This window comes from Microplitis demolitor, chromosome 2 (genome assembly GCF_026212275.2).
Source record: "Microplitis demolitor isolate Queensland-Clemson2020A chromosome 2, iyMicDemo2.1a, whole genome shotgun sequence".
In the NCBI taxonomy this organism is placed as follows: Eukaryota; Metazoa; Arthropoda; class Insecta; order Hymenoptera; family Braconidae; genus Microplitis; species Microplitis demolitor.
The window spans coordinates 1-25,259 of NC_068546.1; the positions used below are offsets into that span (position 1 = coordinate 1).

General features: G+C 30.6%; 2 protein-coding genes across 12 annotated transcripts in view; both read left to right on the forward strand.

Moving 5' to 3' along the window:
- Positions 1-1,646: 1,646 nt before the first annotated feature.
- Positions 1,647-3,365, forward strand: LOC103578522 (uncharacterized). The gene is made up of 6 exons (XM_053742913.1): positions 1,647-1,873; positions 2,244-2,278; positions 2,362-2,473; positions 2,549-2,618; positions 2,764-2,898; positions 3,003-3,365. The coding sequence occupies exons 1-6, from the start codon at positions 1,835-1,837 to the stop codon at positions 3,071-3,073; spliced, it is 462 nt and encodes a 153-aa protein (XP_053598888.1). The 5' UTR covers positions 1,647-1,834; the 3' UTR covers positions 3,074-3,365.
- A 549-nt stretch (positions 3,366-3,914) lies between these two features.
- The window catches only part of LOC103578529 (transcription factor 12), a 52,559-nt gene continuing 31,214 nt past the window's right edge, over positions 3,915-25,259 (forward strand). For 3 of the 11 annotated variants that reach the window (XM_053742901.1, XM_053742904.1, XM_053742906.1), the window contains exons 1-5: positions 3,916-4,276; positions 12,126-12,175; positions 13,602-13,854; positions 13,989-14,017; positions 14,432-14,476. In XM_053742901.1, coding sequence (XP_053598876.1) covers positions 4,195-4,276; positions 12,126-12,175; positions 13,602-13,854; positions 13,989-14,017; positions 14,432-14,476 — 459 coding nt within the window. In that variant the 5' untranslated portion in view covers positions 3,916-4,194. Of the gene's footprint in view, positions 4,277-12,125; positions 12,176-13,601; positions 13,855-13,988; positions 14,018-14,431; positions 14,477-24,558; positions 25,167-25,259 lie in introns of those variants that run through there. The other 8 variants (XM_053742905.1, XM_053742900.1, XM_053742903.1 and 5 more) reach the window with 6 other exon arrangements.

The following is a 25,259-nucleotide window of genomic DNA, read 5'->3' on the forward strand; positions in this document are numbered from 1 at the left end:
GAAAATCGATCATTTTTTCCAAAAAAAAAATTACATCTACCAAAAAAAATTTATTTTTTTTTTTAATAGACAACATTTTTTTCTACCCCCTCCGACACTTTTTTATTACAACTTTGTCCATATCTTCGAAGATAATTTCCGCTCAATTTAAGCATAATTTAAATAAAGTTCATATGGCCGAGAAAATCGAGGGGGCTGAGGCTTAGAATACTCGGCGTAGGGTGGGGCGCGGGGAGGCGGAGGGGGATCCATTACTGACCCCCACGTTTCACACTCACAAAACTCAAAAATTCATTAAAAAAAATTTTGGAAATTTTGGAAATTTTTTCTAAGTTTTTTCCAACTTTTTTTAGACATTTTTTTCATCGTTTTTAACGGAAATTCAACTTTTTTCCTCATAAAAACTTAGAAAAGTACGGGGATGTGAAAGGGAAAGGGAAAGGGAAATTACATTATTTGTCACATTCGCTGTTTTCTCGGAGACGCTGTCTACTTAGGAATGTGACCTACTACTTATTTATTTCTATTAATCACATCTTCTAGGAAACGCTACCTATTAGGGAATCTGACCACCTATTCATTTCTCCATGTTGATAACGTCTTCTAGGGAACGCCACCTGATAGGGAACGTGACCAGGATTTTTGTGGGACCACCCCCCGCATGGGGCCTTCGGCCCCATGCCCCGCAGAACACTTGGTCAGATTCCCACGCAATAGCAAAAATTGATAAAAAAAAATTGTTTTTAAAATTAAAAAATTCTGACGTTTTTTTTTTTTTTTTATTTTTAACAGATATTGAAGTTTTTTTAAACCAAGAAATTGAAAATTTCATGAAGAAAAAAATTTTGGAAATTTAAGAAATTTGGGAACATTTTCTAAGTTTTTTTTTTAATTTTCCTACATATCCTTTGTATCATTTTCGACGGAAATTGGGCTTTTTTTTTAAAGAAATTTGAAAGAAAATTGGGGAGGTGGAGGGTAACGTTTTTTGTTCATTATCATGCCATTTTAAATCCCAAATTCGACTCCGTTGTCCATTTTACGGCATTACATAAATTATTATTTTAAACAATTAATAAGAAATTCATATGAAGATGAATAATGATATATGACAATTAATGATGATAACACTTTCCATATTTTTTTTGAGCCGCTGCATACTTTTTGAGATACTTTAATTTAAAATGAAAATAAATTGAGAAGAACAGTTCATTTTTAGAATCCTGGACCTTTGGCACAGCCACGTCGAAGTCATGTCGAGGTTATCTCGAGGCCATCTTGAGGTCAGACCTCTGACTATCAATCACCGATATTATTTTGCCGTTATACCTACTGAGTAGTGTCTAACATTCTTTTTGAGCTCTTCTTTAATAAAATTAAACATTGAAGAACAAACTTATAATTTCTTTTGTGTTATTTTATTTTTTCTCCACCTTATTCCTGTAATAAAAAATAATAATAATTAATTGAAATTTTCCATCTTTTCACGTTTCATGCCGCCATTGAAAATGTTGTCAATTTTAATTCTTTTTTGTAGTATTACATTTAATTTAAAATAATAATTTCTTTATGTAATTCACTGGCAGTACCATCTTCTGGTATTTTCTCTTACTTTTGCCTACCTTCTATTTTATCTACCAAACACTACCTCTTTGGTGTCAAATATGTAAACTCATAAGTTAATGACAAGTTATTCTTCGGATCTACAATAATATTTACTTATATTACTCATTACGTCAAAGATAGATTAAAAAAATCTAGTCCCTTTATATTGACAGTTCAAAACCAGTAGTCTCAAATACTTTAATAATATATTTATCTAAGACTCTTAAAAATGCCAAATCTATCAAACATATCTCACGCAACATTAAAGGTATTTTTTTTCTACTACACCCAAGCTTTTAGTAACTTTACTAAATTAAGCATTAGTTACATTAAAAATAATCCGAATCATGAAAAAATACTATTACCAAGTAGTATCATCTTTTTTCGTAATTGCAAAATATATATTTCAATTCTGAAATTTAATCAAAACTCTGAATAATTTTCTCATTTCAAATTTCATAAATGATTTTTTTTTATTTGAAACGTTAATAAATATATATTGAATATTCACAATGGTATACATATATATATTTTTTATATTTATCTTATTACGTACTTAATATAATAATCATATACAACTGGGGCGTAACTTCGGATTTATTATATTTAAAATGTACATTTTTTTTTTTTTTTTGTAGATTATCTTTGTTATCCATTTTATTCTTACAACATGGTAAATATAATTTTTAATAAATTTGTCATTAAATTAATTTAATCATTATAATTGTAAAATTTATAATTACTTTATATCGATAGGGGATTGCAAGGCAGATGGTGTCCACAGTCGGCGATATTTTACAATTTATTATTCTTCGGTTGTCTTCTTTGGGCGATCCACAACACTGAATCGGATGAGCCCTTACAATTTGTAAATATATTTTACTCAATAACTTGTATACATTGATCTCTTCAATACTTTAACTAGATAATTTTTTTTTTCTAGGCGTTAATTATAAATGTCCTATCAATTCTATTCGACATAATCACATTATCAATCTACTTTAATGGCGACAGTGAGTAAAAATTATTCCGGATTACTTTATTAATTTAAATGCATGAATTAAAATTAAATAAATTTATAAGAGGACACTGTTATTTTATTATCCTCTGACTATGCTGCAGAAGATGTTTCTATCTGATACCATCACCAACTTGTAGATGCATCTCAGAGATTCAGCGGGATTATTATGATCGCAAATTTGATTTTTCGGATATTTTCAACCAAATATCTATTGAAAATTGGTCAACAAAGAGGTGGTACCATTGCAACTCTATTTCCAACAGCAGCTGGTGGTTTGTTTATATTTTACTTATTAGAAATTAATATATTTAAATTTATACTTGTCCAGAAATTCAAACCCTATTAATCTTTTTTTTTTTTTTTTTTTTTATTGCAGAGTTTGGACGGCAACAATATGAAGATATTTCTTATCCAGTACCTCAGAACAACGATTTTTCTGGAATATGAATAATCTATTAAACAGTAAAATTTTTTTTAAATAGGTTTTACTGGAAAAATAGTTTATACTTTTTACGAATACTATGTGGCACTAACTTCAATTCCTCTATTTATTTATAAATTTTTAAACAACTAAACTATGTTTCAAATTGCAATTATTTTTAATAACTTTTCTATTATAATAATTATTGTAATTATTTTTGTATTAATTATAATAACTAAAAATTAAATTTATTTTAAATATTTTTTAATAACAAACAATTACTTGTTTACAGTTGTAGGATAAATTGTAGAAAATTAATTACACGTTAATAGTAAATCAGTAAAAATTTTGGTTTATATAATTCGATTTTTTATGCCATCCGTAACTCCTAACTTCTTTACTTGAATATCTAATAAAAAAATTTTATTATATATTTGTGATGCTAAAAGTAATCATTATGAGTTTTTTTTTTTTTCATAGAAATTAATTATTAAAAATACGTCGGTCAGATTAACTTTTTGTAAGATGTTTTCAACAATTTATTATAATGACAAGTGACTTGTTAATTAAAACATTTAAATTGTCGAATGTCTGCGACGTTTAGCATCATGTATATTATATATATATATATCTTAATAATTAAAAAAAAAATTTGTTTAATAATAATAAGTCCATTTTGTTGCTGGTCAATAAATAAAATGCCGCGACATCAATTGAGTTTTGTTTTTAAATAAGTTTAAATAAATACACACAACATACAAACGTAAACGTACTGTAGATTTTTGGAATCTGAATTTGTAGAGAGCGTACAGAGTATACAATATAATATTTGATACAGTATAGAGGATAGTGTACACAGGATACTACGATACAGTAGCCGCTGCCTGCCGATGCCCGCTGGTGCTGGTGGCTGTAGTGTAGGCTGTAGGAGTAGGATTTAGTATAGTGTATCTCTACTAGCTTCTGATCTGATAGTGTTGTATGTGAATGTAAAAAAGGTTTGCACAAGACTGAATACAAGCAAGTACGATTAGATAATGGTGTGTGTCAGTGCCGTCAGTGGTGTTAGTGGATGAGTGCGTGCGTAGTGGCTCCGCGTGTGGCCGAATAGGAAAACTCAGATCCACAACCGACAGTTCGTAAAAACATGGCGGCCAGCGACGACGAGCCAATGCATCTTTACGAGGTTTTTCAAAATTGTTTCAACAAAATAGCCAACAAACAACCCGGTAAGTGATAACATACATTTATCATTACATTGTAAATAAATTATCTATAGATATTTAAATATTTATTGTCAGTTTGTATCATTAAATTAGACGAGTTATGAGCAGCGTGAGCTTACCTATTTAATACTTCGATTAATGCCAGTCGGTTTTACATTTTTACAGCCGACGTTATCGTTTACTTCATTTTATTGTAATTAATATTTTAAGAATTACTTGTGATATTATTGTGATCAAGTGTTTTAATTTATTGATGTTTTTTTTTTTTTTTTTTTTTTTTTCCAACCACGATCTGTGTTTTGGTTCTACTTGTCAATGTGCTGGACAGTGCTGCCTCTATTGCTATTTTTCATTTTACTATCTAATAACCTACCCTTTTATTCTCTTAACAATATTTGTTATTATTTTTTCAATTTATAAATAATCAATAGATATGGCCCTTTTTTTCTTTATTTTTTTTTAAATTTTATTTAAAATTATTATGGTCGGCATATTTTTTATCATTATTAAATTTTAACACGAAATTCAATAATTTTATTTATAAATTCAGAACAAAGATAAATATTTAAATAATCAATAATTTTTATATTAAAATTAAAAGAAAAAAATAAAACTTTTTCATTATTGATTTTTGTAATAAATATTTCTTTCTGTTTTCAATGCTTGTAACGCCCGTAGCTGCAAAAACTATTCAAGTTGAAAAAAATAAAATTTTCGTTTCGAAAAATATTAGTAGCCAGCTAAAATTATAAAAACCTATAACTTTATAAAAGACAGTTTTACAAAAATTTTACTCACGATTTTTTTTTTTTTTTAGATAATTAAAATCCTTAATAAATTTGTATACAATATTTTTTTATGAACTCAATAGTTAAGTTGTTATAATTTAAATTTTCATTTATATCAAACCGTCTCGGATTAAATGCAAAAAAGTAGTACCCAAGTATTAAATATACATCGAAAGTTGAATCAATGACGCGAAGAACTTTTGGAATGATGTTTCTGGATTGCTTACACCTGCCGAGATGAGAATTTCGTGTGGTATATGGAGGATGCATCGTACTTGCGTCACAGTGTTTCTCATTCTTATATATATATATATATATATATAAAATAAGGAAACAACTAAATTGGTAATGAAATAAATATTTAAAGAAAAATACATTAAAGTTATTTAATATAATGGTATTTAAATTCTTTAGCGTTACCCACTTGAGTCGATTGTAGTAATTGGGCTTGTACATATATATATCTATGCCTATGCCGTTGAAAATTGTCGAGAGCAATTTAAATCGTATGTCAAGTACGTAATTAATCGACACAATTAACTCTGGGTGAATTGTACTGCGTCTTTTTCTCTATGTTTATTTTTATTTATTTATTTATCAACACTAAAAAATTTATTATCATATTGATTTTTCCATTCAGCACTAATACTTAAAAGATTAGGATCATTAATTATTAAATATAATTATTTAAATCTAATCTTCTAAATATATAAATGAAAAAAAAAAAAAAAATTAAATAAAATAATATAACATTCATGTTTTCAAGTACAAGGATATTTATATATAGATGAAGGATTTTTATCTACAAGTTCTAAAAATATCTGGCTGGTGATCATGAGATCTTATGGGGCTTTGGAAGTTATTTTTTTAAAATAAAATAATAAAAAGAGAAATCTTTGTTGGTCGGTCTTCTCCTCGACAGGTGTTGGAGCGGCAAGTTTATAAAGAATCTTCTTATGATCATTCGAAAATTTTTTATTTCCATTATTTTTTATTTTTCACAATTTCATATTGTAATTATTTACATTCAAAACTTGATAAATAAAAATATTATGTATAATTGGTTAAATTTATTGTTTGCTTGTAGAAAAAAATTTAAAACAAGGAAATAAATACAATGAAGCTCAAAAGTCGACGACAATAACTTAAAAATATTAACAGTTTATTATAATTGTTAACAGTTTTAAATAGTCTTTTAAACAAAAAATAACAAGCAATGCAATGAGTGAAAACCATAAACGTATAGGTCCAGACACAACACTCCGTGACTTCGAGGCTCTAGCAGCCTCAAAGTTATAACCAACCGAGGGAGTGTCACCATGATGCACCTGCCTCTTCTCCTCTTTCTCATTTTCTTCCTGTTTCTCTCATGCACAGATCCTCTTTCTCCTCCCACCTTCTAGCTCCTCACACGCGCCTCGCACACGTCCTCGAAATTATAATAACTGTTGTCGGATAAAAATTGGCATATTTAGCCTGCCTCCATAAAATAACGGAATTTTTCGTCACATATATTTCATCAAAATTAGAATATTTTTTATTTTTTTTTTTCATTTAAATTTTATTTCATTATTTTTTTTTTAAAACAATTTTTTTAGTATTTGTTTATTGTGTTAGCATATACTTAACACGATGAAAAGACCATCTGCTTCTTTAGGATATACTTTCTCCAGATTACTTTTTCTTTTTTTTTCTTTAATACAAATGTTAGTAAAAAATTTATTTACACAATTCTGTTTAATTTATCAAGTTTATAAATTTATGTTGTCTAAAATCATATATATATATATATATTTTTTTTTTTTTCAAACAAATCTATATCATGATGGAGAGTGTCTCTTGTATTTCGGCTGCAGCTACCACCCTAAGAGCACGTTCTCACATATCCCCTCAGCATTGGCGTGGTATCAAAAGTTCTCAACTTTTAAATTTATTAACATTTTTTTTTAATTTATTTTCATATCTATACGCAAACATCCTATAATTTAGAGGATTTTTTATTAAATTATATATCAAACGATTGTTTTGATAATCACTTATTTTTATGTGTGTATGTGTATGTGTGTTATAATTTGAGTGATTTAAAAAACATACGGAGTTTAAATGATTTAGCACCTGTGGAGGCGCAGACACCAGGTCGTGAACATAAACGGGCCAATACACCCTGACACGACCTGCCTTTGGAACTAGACATCTGGTCAGATTTCGACGTAAGTCAAGTTTGCTGGCCCGCATGTTATTTCGTACAGCAAATGCTACTGTTAAACATCAACCCCCAATAAATATTTTTTATGTACTTGTATATGTGTATGTGTACTTTGATTCTGTTTACGAAGCCATTGCCCTGGCGCCCTTTTTTTTTTTTTTTTGCAGATGTCTGTTTTGATGTCACTGTTAGTATTATTGATAAATTTTTAAGCCTCCAATTGATTAATTTTATTAAGTTTAACTGAACAACCTTGTTTTTAAAAAAATCATTTGCCTTTTGGTAAAGAATCTGATCACTTGTCGAATACTTTGATATACTTAAAGGGTATATATTCGGGAAAAAAGTCAAGCGACTTTGAAAGAAATGAGTTTGAGTAGTCAGATTTTGTGATAAGATATATAAATGTAAATATATATATTATATATTAGATAAACGATAGGAAGAATTGTGTTAATATATAGTGAATGAATACAATCAGAGAGCCATGATGAGGAAGGAAGAAAAAGGTGGGAGGGTGTGGGGGGGGGGGGGGAGAAGACGAGTAGACACGTGTGGGTCACGTGCCCCGGCACGCGTTTGCGTTTTGTGCTAACAGCCACCCCGATTATTCCTTCGTTTATTATTACACACCTTTCCACTAACCTAACCAATCAGTTATGCATTGTTTTAAATGAATTTTTAACAAATTTTACCATCACCCGAAAGTTCATTGCTGTCGGACTTAATAAAATACCCCATTGATACTTTAATAGATTTACGAGCTTAATTCACGTCAGGCTTTTCTTATATATATATATATATATATATATATATATATATATATATATATATATATATATATATCTGTACATTAAGTAAACAGGATTGCGAGATTAAGTTAATGACAAATAATTACTATTGAAGACTTTGCGGGTAAATTAAAATAAAAAGCGATAAAATAGTGGTGGAGAACCTCTGTATGGGCCAGTGGGCCCTGACGCCCTACGCCAGTGTCCTCTGTTGGGCCCCTTCCAGTGTAATACGAAGGGGGGCACCATCAGCGACAGCTGCTTCTGCGGCCGTCGTCCCCCGAGCGTCTCATTCCCTTATCCCCCTATCCCGCTCTTTCGGTTGCTCGTTCGCCTTCTACAATTTTTTTTTTTTTATTTTTTACCTCTGCCGTTACCCTCCCGCGCCCCGTTAGATCGTCCGGCTACATCGTGCCCCCACCAGATCATTGGTCGCGTGGCAGAGCCAGCAGCACCCAAGTATACGTACGCGTTCCGTTTACTCCCAAACGGTGCAACGGACGATTATTTTTATTTTTTTTTTTTTTTTTTTTTTATTTTATTACTTTTTATTTTTCTGTTTCGTGTTCTCTTCCTCCCGCGCCCCTTTAGCTTCCTTTTCTCCGGGGTGCTCAAATGCCTCAGGGTCTTGGTTATTAAAAAATCTTGCTTGTACACCGTTTTTTAAAAAGATAGTTTATTTACTCCAATTGAATGATGATAATAATAATAATAATAATAATAATAATAAGTCAAATCCTTGAGATTAAATAACAGGTTAAGTTATTTGCAAGCATTAAATCAGTTTTCTAGTACTTTAGCATCTTTACCAGAGATTTTAAATAATCGGTTTCGAGTATAGCTTTGTAATCGTTTTTTAAGACCCAAGTCTCGCGCCCCACCACTTGGTTACCTGGTCGCGTGGCAGACGGCCTTCTCTCTTCGATACACCTTCGCATTAAACTCACTATCCAACACCGTTCTGTAGTCTCCTTTCTCTCTCACTTTTATTTCATTTTTAATTTTAATTCTTTTGCTTTTACTCTGTCTTTGTTCTCGAAAAAGATTAAGCCGCACCGGGGTACCCATGGCACCCTGGGGCTTCATCAAAGTATCAAATCCCTTAAAAATTCCCACCAGTTTCATCAAAAGTTTCTTGATGTAATATAACATATCAACTTTTGATACATATATATATATATATATATATATATATTCATAAATTTAAAAACGGAAATTACGAAATATGTTATTTGAATAACTTGTAAATATCTCAAGGGTACCGGATAAATAAAGTTTCTTTTTTCTTAGTTGATTCTTCATATGAAAATAATGGGCATTTATTGATATTAAAAAACAAAAATTTAATTTAGAAAATAAAATCTCTCAAGTTATAATGTGGCATTAGCTAGGTCAGCCATCAGACTATTCAAAAATCTTGTTTGACCTCTCTTCCTCTCTCATATCCGCCCTCGCTAAATCCCTAAGAATAAATCTTATACATATTTTATCCCCTAAGAGTTATCGATCAATCCAAATGGCCGGATACAGGTCTTAAAACTGTATCGTCCCATAATAAAAATGCAAGCTGCACCTTTTAAAATTTTGACCGCGGTCGTTCATCCTTGATTATAAAAGGGTCTGGTCTCTGGACTTTACTCTCACCACTATGGTTACTCTTATTATTCCTCTTCAGACAACTAAACTCTGTATAGTATTTTGTGTAATACAAATATAAAGAGTCCAACGAATACTTGTATATTCAGGCACGGTTGAGCACCAATGGCTACCTGAGCCCTTCTCAACTTTTTATATTTTATTTATTATTATTTTTTTTTTTTTTTTTCATTTTTTCTTTACTAGTTTGTATCCCAAATTCTCTCTATTCTTCTCTCTTCTCTCAGGCTCCACAACCTCCTCAACTTTACCCCTCGACTAAGCTATTAGGGTTGCTCCAAGGCCCCCTGACAGCCAAAATTGAGAAGGTATTATTTCCTCTGTCTATCCTGAACGGGGAATTTTTTTTTATTCATTTTTGTCATGTCCCTTCTCAATTTTATTTTTACCTGTACGAGAACCCTTTGAGTCGCGTGGCACGACCACACGAATTTACATTGTCGGAGTCTACTACACTCGATATCGTTATTCGATTTCAAAAAAATATCATATATATATATATATATATATATATATATATATATATATATATATATATATATATATATATATATGAAACAATGTAAAGTAGATTGATGAAATTGAGAAGCTTTTGTTTTTTTATATATACATATAATTTCAAAGACTTATTTTTAGCCATACATTCGAAAGTACTTGTAGTTAGTATGGCAGGTGAGGCGATTTTAAATCGTCTTTACTCTGAAGGTGAACTGGCTGCAACTCACCTGTGTTCGCTCTGTTGAAATTCAATTAAAAAAAGAGTTAATATTTAGAAATTCATATTCAAAAATATCTTTTGCTATAAAATACAAAGCGTATAGAAAGTTTTTAAAGACCAGACGCAATTTAATCTTGATCGATTAAGAACACTGCAACGAGCATCATCGCTTAGTTTGGATTTCAAATCCTACTTAAGTTACTTTGAATTTTTTAAATTCTCAGACGACATGTGGTAAATATATACACTTCCTTAATATAGTGGAAAAAATAAATTTTATGCGTGGGAATATTGCGGTTTAGTGCAAAATTCAATTATAGATGTCATTTAATAAAATGAACTTAAAATTTCATCAGCTTCATTAAAGTTTGGACTAAAATTTTTTCTTTTTATTTAGTGATATTGGTCTAAAATTATTATCCAAAAAAATACAACCTAAAATTAATTATCAAATGATTTGGTTAATATCTTAACCATGCGAAATACCTTATTTTTTTAAAAATAATTATAGCTCAACATGTCTTAAAATTTTAACTCAAAGCTTTTAATAATTAAATGATTTTGCGGTTTATTGTAAGTAATAAAGTAAGAATTGATTTAGGTCGATGGAGTAGTTATGTTTTGCCCCAGTATTGCAATAGGACGATGAGAGACAGTACGTCATAACGGGGCTTACCATAGTGTCCTGAGGATGACACGTTGGTACCTAGGCTTGTCCTTTGATGCATGATATTACTGGCGTGCCGTCGGTGTATCTACGCTCCGACGAATATGTCATAGACAAGCCGAAACTGTTAGAATTCATAGTTATCTGAGCAAATCGTCTGCTGGCATAGACGGTCTTGAAACTGGACATCAGTCTCACACTCTATAATAAAGTCTACTAGCTAGTAGACATATATATATATATATATATACATATATATATCTAATGCAACAAACTTTACAGCTTGAAAACTATGAGTTTTCAAGAGTATGTTCAAATCCTGACATCTGTAAATTTTTAAGTTTATTCTAGATCACATATTCACCATAAATTTATGTTTGTATACGTTACTTTTCAGAGTCTGAATGATATTAATATCAAATCAAGTCTCGTTTCTCCTTGAATACAGTATTCCTTCTGGTGTGTATGGTTCGCTTCCGATACCCGTGTTCCCGAGTTTTAAGGGAGTTACCACGGCCTAGATGCTGCTCTCAGTTTCTCTGGTGATGCTCCTGATCGGTTATTCTGTGCGTGTATCACGTTCCGCGTTTGAGAAACAAAATAAATGGCACAACCATGTTAAACCTTTTGATTTATAAAGATGTATCGTCAGTATATGCTGACATTAAATCTTGAGTTTTATTATATATATATCTATATGGCATATAACTTTTTACGTTAATTTAAATTCATCACCATTCTCTTGAATTTTTATATTTTTTTCAAAATTACACTTAATAAATTTCTTTCACTCTTTATACCAACCACCAAAAGATATATATATATATATATTCTTTGTATTTTACCAACTAAAAATTTATTGCGAATTTAAATTTTCTCTTTAGTTTGATAAAAATTTGACAGAAAAATAAAACTTTCGAAACTATTATTATGAAACAAAGAGAAAATTAAATAAACCATAGTACTAAATAACATTTTAAATTAAATTTATTTATCATTGTAATAATTTTATAATAAAATTTACAGAAAAACCGGGCTTCCAATCACCGTACGGTCCAACAATGGACAATGGAATGGTAAGTACAAATATACAAACTCTTATAAAATACTTATCAATATAATATTCACATAAAATACCGCTTTCAATAAGTAAATAAATAAATAAATAAATAAAACTTTTGTAATTTTAACAAGTTTAAATATTTAATGCACGTATATATGACTCAACAGACTCGTTAAATAGTGTACCGTAAAATTTAGTCGAAAAAAAAATAAAAATAAGAATATTTAACGCATATATTATCTTTTTACCCGCAGTCTTAAGACTCCCTTTTATACAACCCTCGACATAATCCAAAAACTTCGACCCGCGTAATATTTTCACCGAGTGACTCTCAATTTACATTTTATCCTCGAAAAATTTTTTATCATACCATAATTTAAATATAGTACTTTAAATAATTATTAATAAAAAATGATTTTTTAAAATATTCGATTACTATAATTAGATAAATTAACTTTTATTTATTTTTTTTTTATTTTTTCGACAAACTTTTGGGTTAAATTAATGATAACCAAGTTGAAAGCCACTGATCGCCAACTTTAATATCACTTACGCCTTCCCAGCTATCGTAGAGTTGAATCTATAAGTATATATATATATAGATAGACAGAGAACTCACGTATACATGGATAAAACAAAGCTAAAGAGAGTGCCCAAAGAAGGTTAACTGGCCTGGATGAAAAGTTATCCTGAAATAAGTATAAAGTCTTGGTCCGCATCTGCTGAGTGCTCATCCGACTATTGTTGTATTTAATAAGTAGCAAATCCTATGAAATTATCATCAAACCCCTTTTTTTTCTCTCTCTCTCTCTCTCTCTTTTTTTTTTTTTTTTTTTTTTTTTTGTAACTTAATATTTATTTTATTTCATCGTATACGACATAGTATACTATTTCACTCTTTGTAAATAGACTTATCAGATATGATTATATAGAGAAGTATGACAGAGTTTAAATGAATTCGGTAATATTTCTTGTGTTATTGATAATCATATCTAATCACTATACTCATCGTTAAACACTTATTGATAAGAAATAAAAATCTATCCAACTGATGATTTATTGCCAAAATATCTAAAAAAAAATTAAAATTTTTGATATATTTAGAGTAGAATCATTGTCAAGTGCTATATTCCATTACAATTTTCCACAAAAATGTTTAACAACGGTTATCAGATAATTTTGTCCAAGCTTTTTTTCTGAAATGAAATCTCTAAACGCAAAATAAAGACACAGACCCGATGCTTTACTCTATGAACCAGCAAAGTAGACTTGAATTTTTTGATAACTTGGACAAAGTTTCCATTTACTGTCCATTTAAAGTGCAACAAAGATAGTACCGTTTATCCAGTTGAGTGCGAATAATTTATATCACATCAGTGATTGACCTAATGAATATAGATTTTGCGTTAGGGTTAATTATTTGTATTATTTTATTTTAGACGTATGGTGGCAGTGCATTCGGCCCAACGCCGAATGGCCCAGGCAGTGGACCAGGTGGTGGAGGTGGTGGCGGTGGTGGTGGCGGTGGTGGCGGTAACACAAACGTCGAAGGTGCAACATATCCACCAGATTCACCGTACTTTCCATTTGGCACCCGAGGAGTCACGGCCCCTTCCCTAAGCACCCCAACGTCGGCATCGAATCCTGCGACACCAACTGGAAATACCGCACGGACACCAAATTCTTCAGCCGGTAATTTATTTTATTCTTAATAATATTTCCTTCTTTGAAGCACTTGGGAAATAATAAATATACAAATAAAATATTTATTTTAAATTTAGTTTTTTACTTAAAATAAAAATGATTTTTATCTTTATATCTTACAGGCGCCGCTACCGTCAAAAGAAAGAAAGACGTAAGTATAACAATTTTTAAGTTGGTTATTTAATGCATATGTGGATAGTTAATAAGTGCACACACTGCATGGAAATGTTAGAGTGTAAAAACATGAGTCAAAGCGTAACGATTTGTTACATGCATTAGCGAATAACCAGCCATACTAAATATTTAGTATATTTATGTTGGCAAAAGTAAACCTCGTGTGCGAAATCATAAATTATTTTGTTGCTAACAAGAAATCAATAGTCGATAGTTGATTAGACATAAGGGACTCAAATTTCCTTCATTTATTTTTTATTTAAAAATACACATATATTTAATAAAGCTTTGTCTCTATTATATTCAATAGCCTACACGTGTACGAATAATATAACAAATGGTATATTAAATATATATTTATTTAAAATGTATAATCGTTTCTCTTTTGTAGAGCTTAGACAGCGCAGACGGCGAAGTGGTCACAACACAACACTGGGTAAGTCCAAAATAAAATTATAAACAGTTATTATAATAGTAATATTATCGTATAAATTTAGTGGCTATTCTTTATTGTGGACTAGATTTAACGATCTACGAGCATAATCGTTTTAGCATGCGACTCCTACGCAAACAATTTATCCGGGAGGGACTTTCCCATGGTGTTCTTGGTCTTGACTTGTCCTTTTCCGTCTTGGTTTCAACTTTATATTTATTATTTTATTTTTATTTTTTTTCTTTTCTTTCTTTTTTTTCCCCGTACAACTTTTTTTCAGCGACCCTTCTTCGTTCGAGCACGAACAGCGTGACTATATTTTTTGTCTCAAACAAACTTGACTCTGAGTTATAATTCCGTCGTTCGCTTAAACTCATTTTATTTTATTATTTTTTTTTCTATCCCTCTTACTTGTTCCATCGTCTTCGATCATGCTTTTAACTTTAAACAAGACATTGAAATTCGACACCAGTTATTTTATTTAAAACTGTCCAATACAGATAGGCATATAATGTTGTTGTTGATAATTGTCGTAGCATCAAAACACTTAACTAGCTTACGTTTGTCATCAAACTCAACACCTAGATGAGTATATTAAAGTAATAGCAAAGAAAATAATGTCAATATTGAAAAATAAAAAATTAACGAGTTTAGCTTATATAAGCTTTTTTTGCTCCTATCATCTCAAAAGTTACTTATTCTACGCATAAAAAGAATCTCCTAAAAGCGCAGCTCGATATATCGTCTACGAGACGTTCAACTATTTTCCGCTTTCTCATATAAATAACATAAATTTTTTTTTTTTTTTTTTTTTTTTTTTTTCGCATAAAACTCCGAAAGTAATTTTTATTCTAATTTTCATATACCAATTTTTCTAGGAAATTTAATTATTTACAAAAAAATTATCATAAAGTTTTCTTACAATCTTAACAGATAAAAAGTTATCAGGCTTTTTAAACCCTTGCAATTCAATTAAATTTAACCTGATATGATTTCAGAAAGATTATCAAATTTCTCCAAATGTGGAATGATTTCTAACTGCCTAAAAATAATATATATATTTTTTTATTACAATTATAATACTTTTTAATCAAGGAAGAACTGACTGGAACGTAATCCTTAAGTCATTACTGGTAGTTGAAATCAGTATTATTACATGATCAGATCCATTGCAATACAATTTGTGATCTAAAGCCGTACTTTGTTAGATTTTATTTGATTGCGAGCGTTTAAGACCTGATAAATTTTTATCTGTTAAGATTACAAGAAAAATATGTCAAAGCTTTTTTTTTGTAGAGAATTAAATTTCCTACACGAATATGTGTATCAAAATTAAAACAAAACATTTTTTTCGAAATTTTATGAGGAAAAAAAAAACAAAAAAAAATTTTTTTCATATGTTATTTTTATATGGAAAGACAAAAAATTTTTGAACGTCTCGTAGAGTTGAGATATCGAGCTGCGTTTTTAGAAAATTTTTTTTTATATCTAAAAGAAACTTTTAAAATGATAAGAAAAAAAAGCTTTTTTTCTTTGACCATTCTCTATTTATAAATATGTGTTGTCATAAGTCTCTACTATATTGTGTATAAATGTGTATGGGTCCATAATATCCATGAGTATCGATACACATTGTGGAACAAAAGGACGCGGCAAAACGCGAACGAGGCCACCCTAGATGCTTTTAAATTCCCCTATTGTAATTTTTGGGGTGTAAGTGCAATTAGTTAACAAGAGGGGTGAACCACTATTCTATCACCTTTTGTGACATTATTCACTATTCTGCTATAAAATATTAAGTTGAGCGTCGTTGTTATAATACTCGATATATTCAAATCAATATAATTATTATCTTGAATTTTATTTGATAACCGATAAGATTGTTATTAATTAAATTGGCGCCACGACTTTGAAAGTTTATTTATTTAAAAAAAGAAACAACGTTTTTTTTTTGGAATACATCAGTGTATTAGTATGTCGGGAGTGGATAATTGGATATATGGATAAGGTACACGATAAAAATCGTGCGAAGAAGTCGGTGGTATCACCGGAGAAAGATCGGTGAACTGGAGAATAGCGGAAACCTGTAGTAACTTGGTAGGGTGCGAGAGTTGACCATATGGTGTCGCGTGCTGCGGTTGCCAGACCGTACAACCATTTCACCAACTACCATGCGCCATAGTGAAACCTTTGGCTCACTTTTATACTAATTCGTGGTGTGGCCTCGAAGAATTCTTCGAGGCCAAACTATATATACATATATTTATACTCATACATGTAAAATACGTGTATAGAATATTGTTCTACTATCTTTGTACCACAAACATTAATTTTGCATCTTCTTAACCAACCACAACAGTCGCCAGTTCACTAAATTATATGCTGCTTCAATACACATTGTTGAAATATATTTTATATAAAAGCTATTGTGTATTAAAAATAAAATTAAAAAAAAAAAAAATACATACATAAAATTTTTTATTCATAATTTTGCGGTTTATGACTTCCGATGAAATCATTTATGTTGAGAAAATTATGCAACTAGATCGTTAAACTGTACGAAGAGGAATGAAAAAAAATACAAAAAAAAAAATAAATAAATAAGTAAATAAAACAACAACATTTGAGTAAAAATTTATTAAGCAGTTGATAAAAAAATATCCTTAGAGAAATTGAGTAATGAAAACTATACTTAACGTTTGCCGTCCGTTTTGTCGACAACGACAAATCAATTACGGAAGAATCGCGTGCCTAGAATAGCCGCGAGCTGTTTGACGGACACCTGTTGCTGGAGTTAACGCGGGAGTTGAATGTGTCGCCTTGTCGGTCTCTCTAGGATTTCCCACTTATCATCTTTCTCTTTCTCGTTCTCTTTATCATACAGACTTTTACTTTTCCGACTCCAATTCCCCATGGTCATTTCACCATCACCATTACAATCATACAGACTCCGACCCTTATTTTCTCCATTTTTTTTTTTTTTTTTTTTTTCATTTATATTTCTAACCATTGATATTCAAATTTAGCAGATGCAAATTATCAATACTATCAGTCAGTATTAAATTGTCGATATCAAAATTAACTGGGAATTGTTTGTGTTTGTGAATTCACAATAAGTTAATTGCCATTATAAACTACATTATAGCATTTCTCTATTATATCGAATTACTAAATTATTATCCATAATTTCTATTGGTAGATTCCTGCTACGACCTAAAACCATATAATATTTTGACCTTACTTAGTTATTCTTTTTTTTTTTTAATAACAAATCTGTATAATAAATTAGATGAAAGTAATTCAAATAAAAAAAAAAAAAAAATTACGTTTATCCCAAGATGGTAAACATGGTTTAGAATAGTTGCGTATCCAACTTGAATACACTGGATTATCCCAATAAATTATGTATAATAACTGCAGTTATTGGAATATCGATAGTATAATTGGGTCGTAGTTAAACGATAGATTATTAGACGGTATTAATAATTATTGCTTTGGGTGTTAATTATTATAATATTCCGTGAGAAAATAATTTTTTTATTTTGAAATACCATTATTCATATTCTCATTGATCTAAATAATATATTTAATATATGTAATAAGATACGGATTATGGTGATAATAATATTTATATAGTAGAATATAATTTCGACATTATGACGAGGAAATATAAGAACGGCACGCGCATTACTAAATACATACCGAAAACAAAACATACACTCGTCGACATGACGCATTACTATCTCCATCATCAATATATATAGATATTATATAATGTGTGCGGTATACGTGTAATAATATAATATAATAAAAGGGAAAGGGTTAAAGAAGAACGTACGCTATATCCATACGGTGAATCTTGTGGATCATTGAATTTTCACGGAGCAACGATCTGCAATACTCGATCTCTTTTCCTCTTTTGCACCCTCGCTTATCCAATGTTTCTCCACAATTAATCTATTGCCTGCGAAATCATTTGGCATTTCGAGTGGTCCTATAAGCACCCTCTAAGCCACGTGGCTCACGGCTGTCTTGTCCAGGGGATGCTTTTTCATTTTCATTGTATTACCGGCTACTTCACTAATACACATTCACTCACAAGAGCGGCTGTTTCATTTTTATTGGGGATTAATGACACCACTGAGAATTCAAACTAGGTTTTACAATTAACATATGAATAACCATTTATTATTTTTCGTGGCCCGATTCTATCATTTGGATAATTTTTATTGTCCTTGTTATCTTATTTTTTGTTATTCGATCATAAAGTAATCCATCATTAATATTTTATATTATCACAGACATGCTCATAATTATTTAAATGATTTTTTTTTTTTTTTTTTTTTTACTTAAACACTTTTGATAACTTGTAACGAATAATATTCGTGTTCATGTAAAACTTATTTACTAAAGAGTCTGGTGCTGTAGATATATATATATATATATATATATATATATATATATATATATATATATATATATATATTTCCTAGTATAATAAATATATAATGAGTAATAGAACGTTAATTTGCGTGAGATCCCCTTGTGAAAAGTAAAGATAAGGATTTTTAGCGTGACATATTGCTATGTGGACATATGGTTGGGAATTTGCCACAACATACAATAAGGAGACAACGAACTAACAACAATCAATTTGGTAACCTTCTCACACTCGGAAACTCTCGACATTCTAACATAACAAGTTTCCCTATATATATATATATATATGTAACGTTGCTACAATAATTACGATTGATCAATTTCGGCAATCTACGCCGAAGATCGATTTTTCCGTATTCCGTCTCTACCTCATTTGTAGAGACATTACATATTACAAGATACACCGCTGAGCTGCGGACACGCATTCAAGCATTTTCATTTTGTATACTTTTCTTTTACTGTGTTAATTGCGTTGGATAAATAAAACATTTATTTATCATTATTAGTTGGTTTAAATAATTTATTTTAATATAGTTAAATTTTACCCTTAACCACTAAATATATATTATCTTGCGCTCCATTTGACTCGCGCACTATATACACCCACAAAAATTCGCCCTCGGTTTATTCCGACGTATCCCCTGTCATCGATCTCACCTTACAAACGCTCAGTACTCGAGATGCGTTCGCTTCAATGACACAACAGAGATTTTTTGCTTGAATAAAAGAGAATTAAAATCGGACCCCTGTTTCTTTTTTTTTTAATTTTTTACAGATATATATCAATGCGCCCACATAAATTCAATGCACATATATAGATTACTGCCATTGGGATACAGTTGTACATGAAAGCCTACGTGACACTTATATGACCATCCTTTTTTGCGATTTACAGAACGCAGGACGAGGGCCTGAGGGTGCTTAGGTCGCCGGTATTATATATATATATATTAGGGGATGAAACTGAAGGGTCGACGGTTAACTCGTAAAACGCTTGCCTACGTGTTTACTTAGCGTGCGTGCTTTAGTTTACTTACCGACTGAACCCAACATGCTAAAATCACTTGTATTTTCTTTTTCTTTCTCTTTTTTTTCTGAGTTACTGTCTAGTTAAAAAAGAAAAACATAACAATAGAATTATAAAAGCCGCGAAGAAATTATATTTGAGCCCTCTGAATTCATCCCACATGATCGTGTGTGTAAATAAATTTACCCTAGAGAGTTTGAGTACTCTACTCGTGGTGTGTGTACGTCTGTGAATGTATGTACCTAGTAAATATTCCCCTACACCTAACAATTGAATCATATCCCCATATTTTAGTAAATTAGCTTCATCATATGTAAATATATCAACAACGTAATACAGAGAAAAAATTCCTCCATATATAAATAAAATTTTTTTTTATTACATATATATTTACACAAATTTTTATCATGTGTTTTTTTTTTTTAATCAAAAGAATTTTTATGTCTAAAAAAGTTTAAGTTAAAAAAAATCTAGATCATTATCCGAAATTTGATTATTTCCCGTTTTGAAGAGTCACTCGAGTACTTTTAAAAAAAGTTTTTTAAAAAACTACTTTAAATTTACAGATAAAAGAGACCGCTGACTCTTGAGTTTGAGTATTTCTTTTAGCTTTAAATTTTACTTCCTCGAAAGTCTTTTACATTTTTAGGTACCAATTTAACTGCCTACCGATTCGGGATTTTTTGGGGCGTGCTTCAGAAAGAAAAATAATCTAAAATATATATATATATATATATATATATATATATAAAACTGGTGATTACACATTATTTTAAAATAAAATCTGTTACAAACGATTAAACATTTGCCGTGTGCATTTAAAATGTGATTGCCGTAATTGTGTTTGATACATGCACTACTCGAGTGTATATAAAGCGTTACATATATTTGTTGTGAAACAAGGTAGTTGGACAGGAGAATGGGTATAAACTAAGCGGCAGTGGTTGGTACTAAATCTCACCCTAAAGCATCCCATCCCGCCTATCCTTCCAATCCCTAACTACAACTACCCTGCTGCCCTCTTTGTCTCTCGAATCACAATGGCGTCGCCAATCAGGGATCCAATTCCGAAAAATTAAATAACATATTTTCCGTCTATATATATATATATATATATAGATATATATATTTCCATCGAATTATTATAATTTTGTTGTTTCAAATCATCAAAGTGAATCAATAAACATATCGTTAACATTTAAGCAAACGGGTAACAGATTATTTTAGATAAATCTTAATCTTAATGTCATCCCACGATCTCAACAATGACACGAACAATAGTAAAATTACAAACATGGTTGTACAGATCTATAATAATATACACATGCACACGTGTACGCATATTTTTATCTAATAGAATATATAAATAAAATATTGGATTTGTTTAGATATAAAGAGAAGCATTGTCGTTGTAGTTGTCGTTTTTGTTGTCGTTGTCATTGTCGTTGTTCGAATTAATCCAAATATAGAACTTGGTAACGAATCTTGATCATTTATTTGCTCAGTGGACTTATCGGGTCATAACGGGCTTGTGAGCGGACACGCGCGAGCGAAAACAGTGCACGCAATCTAATACTCATGACTCTTATGAGCATTTATTGTATGTACTAGCTCTGATGGTCTTACTACTATGTGTGCTGTGGTTATAAATACCAACGTACAGCAGCAAGTTGAGAGAAAGATAATGTATTGTGAAAGGGAGGAATCATCCTAAAATGGAAAACGAAAGCCGCGACTTTCTTATCTGATGCTATTATATTTATATTTATTCCTGACAATAGATAACCACTGAAAATATGTGCCAAGTGATTTTATTTGTTATTATTATTATTATTATTATTGTTTTTAATCTTAAAATAGTCTAAGGGGAAAAGAAAGTCTACGCATAGTATGGGATGCTAGCATAAGGGCAGAATAAAACGATCGTTTTCCCCTTATATGCTGCGTGGGACTAATCGCTCGGGTGATTCCGCTCTCCATTCAGTTTACTTACGCCAGTGGGGTGGAAAAGCATCTGAAAGCTCCCGTGCCCCTCGTTGCTCTGCAGTTAATGTGTTCCGGAGTTCACCCTCTCTACTACTTGCTCGTTTCTCTTATAGTCCTTCGACCACTTTTCCTCCTATACTACTACTATCCTTTGGTGGATGCCGTGGATACCGTGGATACCGTGGATACCGGTGGATCAAGTAAACCAAACCAAACCTACTGCCATGTTATAATCCAATAGCTGGCGTTCCTATTTCTTCAAGACAATAACTATTTTTTTTTTTTGCTTTGTATTGTAAATTATAAAATTCTTAAAAAATTTATCGCGCTATTTCGTGTCTCTTGACGTCGTATTTGCTCTCTTTATTCTTTATTTTATTTCATTATTTTGTTATTTTTTATTGTATATCGTTTTCTTAACATTCTCATTTTTTTTTTCTTTTTTTTTTTTATTTAAATACACACACAATACACGGACTTTGTTCGTAATAAGTAACTTGAATAACAGTGGAGATCGAATATGTAGGAATAAAGTTGACACAGTTGGTTATACAAGGTTACCTAATTATTTTTAAATTCCTTTTAATATAATGATGATAAAACTATATTTGTTCATCATCATTCGTTGTTAACTTATTAACTCTCTTCATCATATCATGTTCATTGAACCTCGAAAAATAAAAAAAATAAAATAAAAGAAACAAATATTCACAGGTCAGGTGAATATCCTCAATTCTCAATGGTTATGCGCACCCGCATCTGGTGTGTGAGCACCATTTTTTTTTTTTTTTTTTTTTTTTTTTTTTTCTCTCAATGAAAGAAAACGGTCCGTTTGTACTAATATATACTTGTTAATTTCCACCAACTCATATTATAAGATTCACAATAGGGGCTTCTTGACACTTTATGATGGACACTTGTTAAAATGTAAAAAGTAAAAAATTTTAAAAATTTTTGTGGTATGTAAAGATTTAGTGTCAGCACTTAGTTTTACTACTACCAATAATATCAAGTACCAATGACTTTAAGAAAATCCAAGAGATCCAGGTAGTTTATTTAAATCTCGGTAAATGCTGGTGGTCTATTGTCAAACGATTAGTTACGGCTGGCATGCGCCACAGGAGTATTGGTTACTTTTAATTATTTAACAAACGGGTCCTTGCTTTTATTTTCTTTTTTTTTTTTTCTCTAACTATTCAATCCATCATTTGACTTTCTATCCACAAATAAAATTAATTTTCTACGTAAAGATATTTTTGACTATAAACATCTGGTTTTACCCAGACCCAGAGGGACTAGGAAAAAAAAATAGTGTCCAGCAAGAGTAATAATATGTAATAGTTTATTGAACAATTATTTGATTATTATATTTATTATAATAATGAAGGGATTAGTCTGAAAATATGAAATAAAATAGGGTAAAAGATTGGCATATTAAATTTCCCTGGAGAAAATAAGTTGATAAAGCGTCGATGTGGTAAAGTGTATATAGATTTGTTGGTTGTTGCGGATTTAAAGTGGCCTCTGTTGTCAATCTGGAGCTTATGTCGCTCGCCAAGTGGGTTAGAGTGGGTTAAAACTTGGGTAATTATAATTTCTCCTACCCCCGCAATCCACAATATCATTTGACTGACACTAAAATTACTTACTCATTGGTCATTCCAAGTTAGATTACTAATTATAATAAAATAGTACTAAAATAATAAATCCATTCATTCATTCGTTAGCTCTTTGTTAATTAATTGAGGTTAAAGTTTAATGAACCTTATTTTTTACTATACAGTTTGCGGTTGATAACCAGACTAAACGACAAAAGTTGTCACAGATAGAAATAATTATTTCGTGAAGCCAATATACAGTGAATGAATCCAAAAGGTAAAACAGATTTAAAAGTACATATGAGTAGGAGGCTGCTCTCGGCGACTCGGTAATCGGCCAATCGGCGGTAGGATCACTCGAGGTTTTTCGGCTCAACAAGTGGGCCAATGTTTTTAGAATGGTTATGTTCTCTATTTTTAAGTATACAAAACACCCACGAATATATTGTATACATATATATATATATATATATATATATATATATATACTAACTACCATCTAATAAGAAGCATTGCGGAGTAGTATTCTATGATGTAGTGTAGAACAGAGGATAGAGAATCCAGGAGAAAAGAGAGTTACAAATCCAAAGTGTAGAGTAAAACTGTAGATCGTTTATACTGGCAGCAAAAACGAGCCCTTTGCGCTATGCTATACAACTGTAACTACATCTACATCTACGTTAGTAGAGTAGTTTAGTAAGTATAAGGGTTGGTTAGCTGTTTCTACTTCCCGCGAACCCAAAAGAGACGTGGCGATACAACAACCCAATGATTGGGGAGGGGGAGTTCACCAGTGCGAGAAGAGTAGTATTTGGTGATTGTATAAGAGCAAGTAAGAGCGAAATTGAAAGAGGAGAATGATGGAGTTACGGTATACTAGGGGTTCACTGTGTTGTGTGTATTTGAGAAAGAGAGAGAGATGAGTTGGTATATAACATTTAAGACCTGTAGTGGGAGAAATGGTAAACTGGAGGGAGCAATATCGTCGATTGGACGACGAAGGGAGGGAAGATCAGTTTGCCTCCCCTTGTAAAGCGTCAGTCGCGTCGCGTACCTCGACCGCATGAGATTTTGTCGCTTTTTCATGTGATTCGACCCTTGGTTTTTTTTTATTATTTCAATTCTCTCTTTCTCTCTCGTATCAGTATCGCAATCAAACCGTTTTATTATTTTAGTTATCGTTAATTATTTTATTTTTTTTCATTTATTTATAATAATACGTTATTATTATTATTATTATTATTATTATTATTATTATTATTATTATTATTATTTATGATACGAGTGAATGCATTTTATATGGACCCGGGCTACAAGAAATATTGACACGGGATTTTATTCGACTCACTGCGGAAATACAATCGCAAATAGTGCAAACACACAAGTTTTATTTAAATAAATAAAATATATATGTTATTAATTTGAGCCATCTAGTCTTTTTTTTATGACTTGGTATAAAATATATTTAGTTAAATAAATAAATATATGTAAATAATCAGTGAAACAGACGGTGATTTATAAAGCAATAGATCCTCCAGTGATTGATGTAGCCAATGAGTGTTTTGAGTGGTAAAAAAAAAAAGTTATTCATAGTGCCATCAGTGTTTTGGAGCGAAATAATTCATTATAAATTTAAACAATCGTAATTATTATTATTTTTTTTTTTTGTTATTTGCCATCAGATGTTCTGGGATCAAAAAAGAAAAAAAATTTATTGTTATTTTGTGTTTTTTTC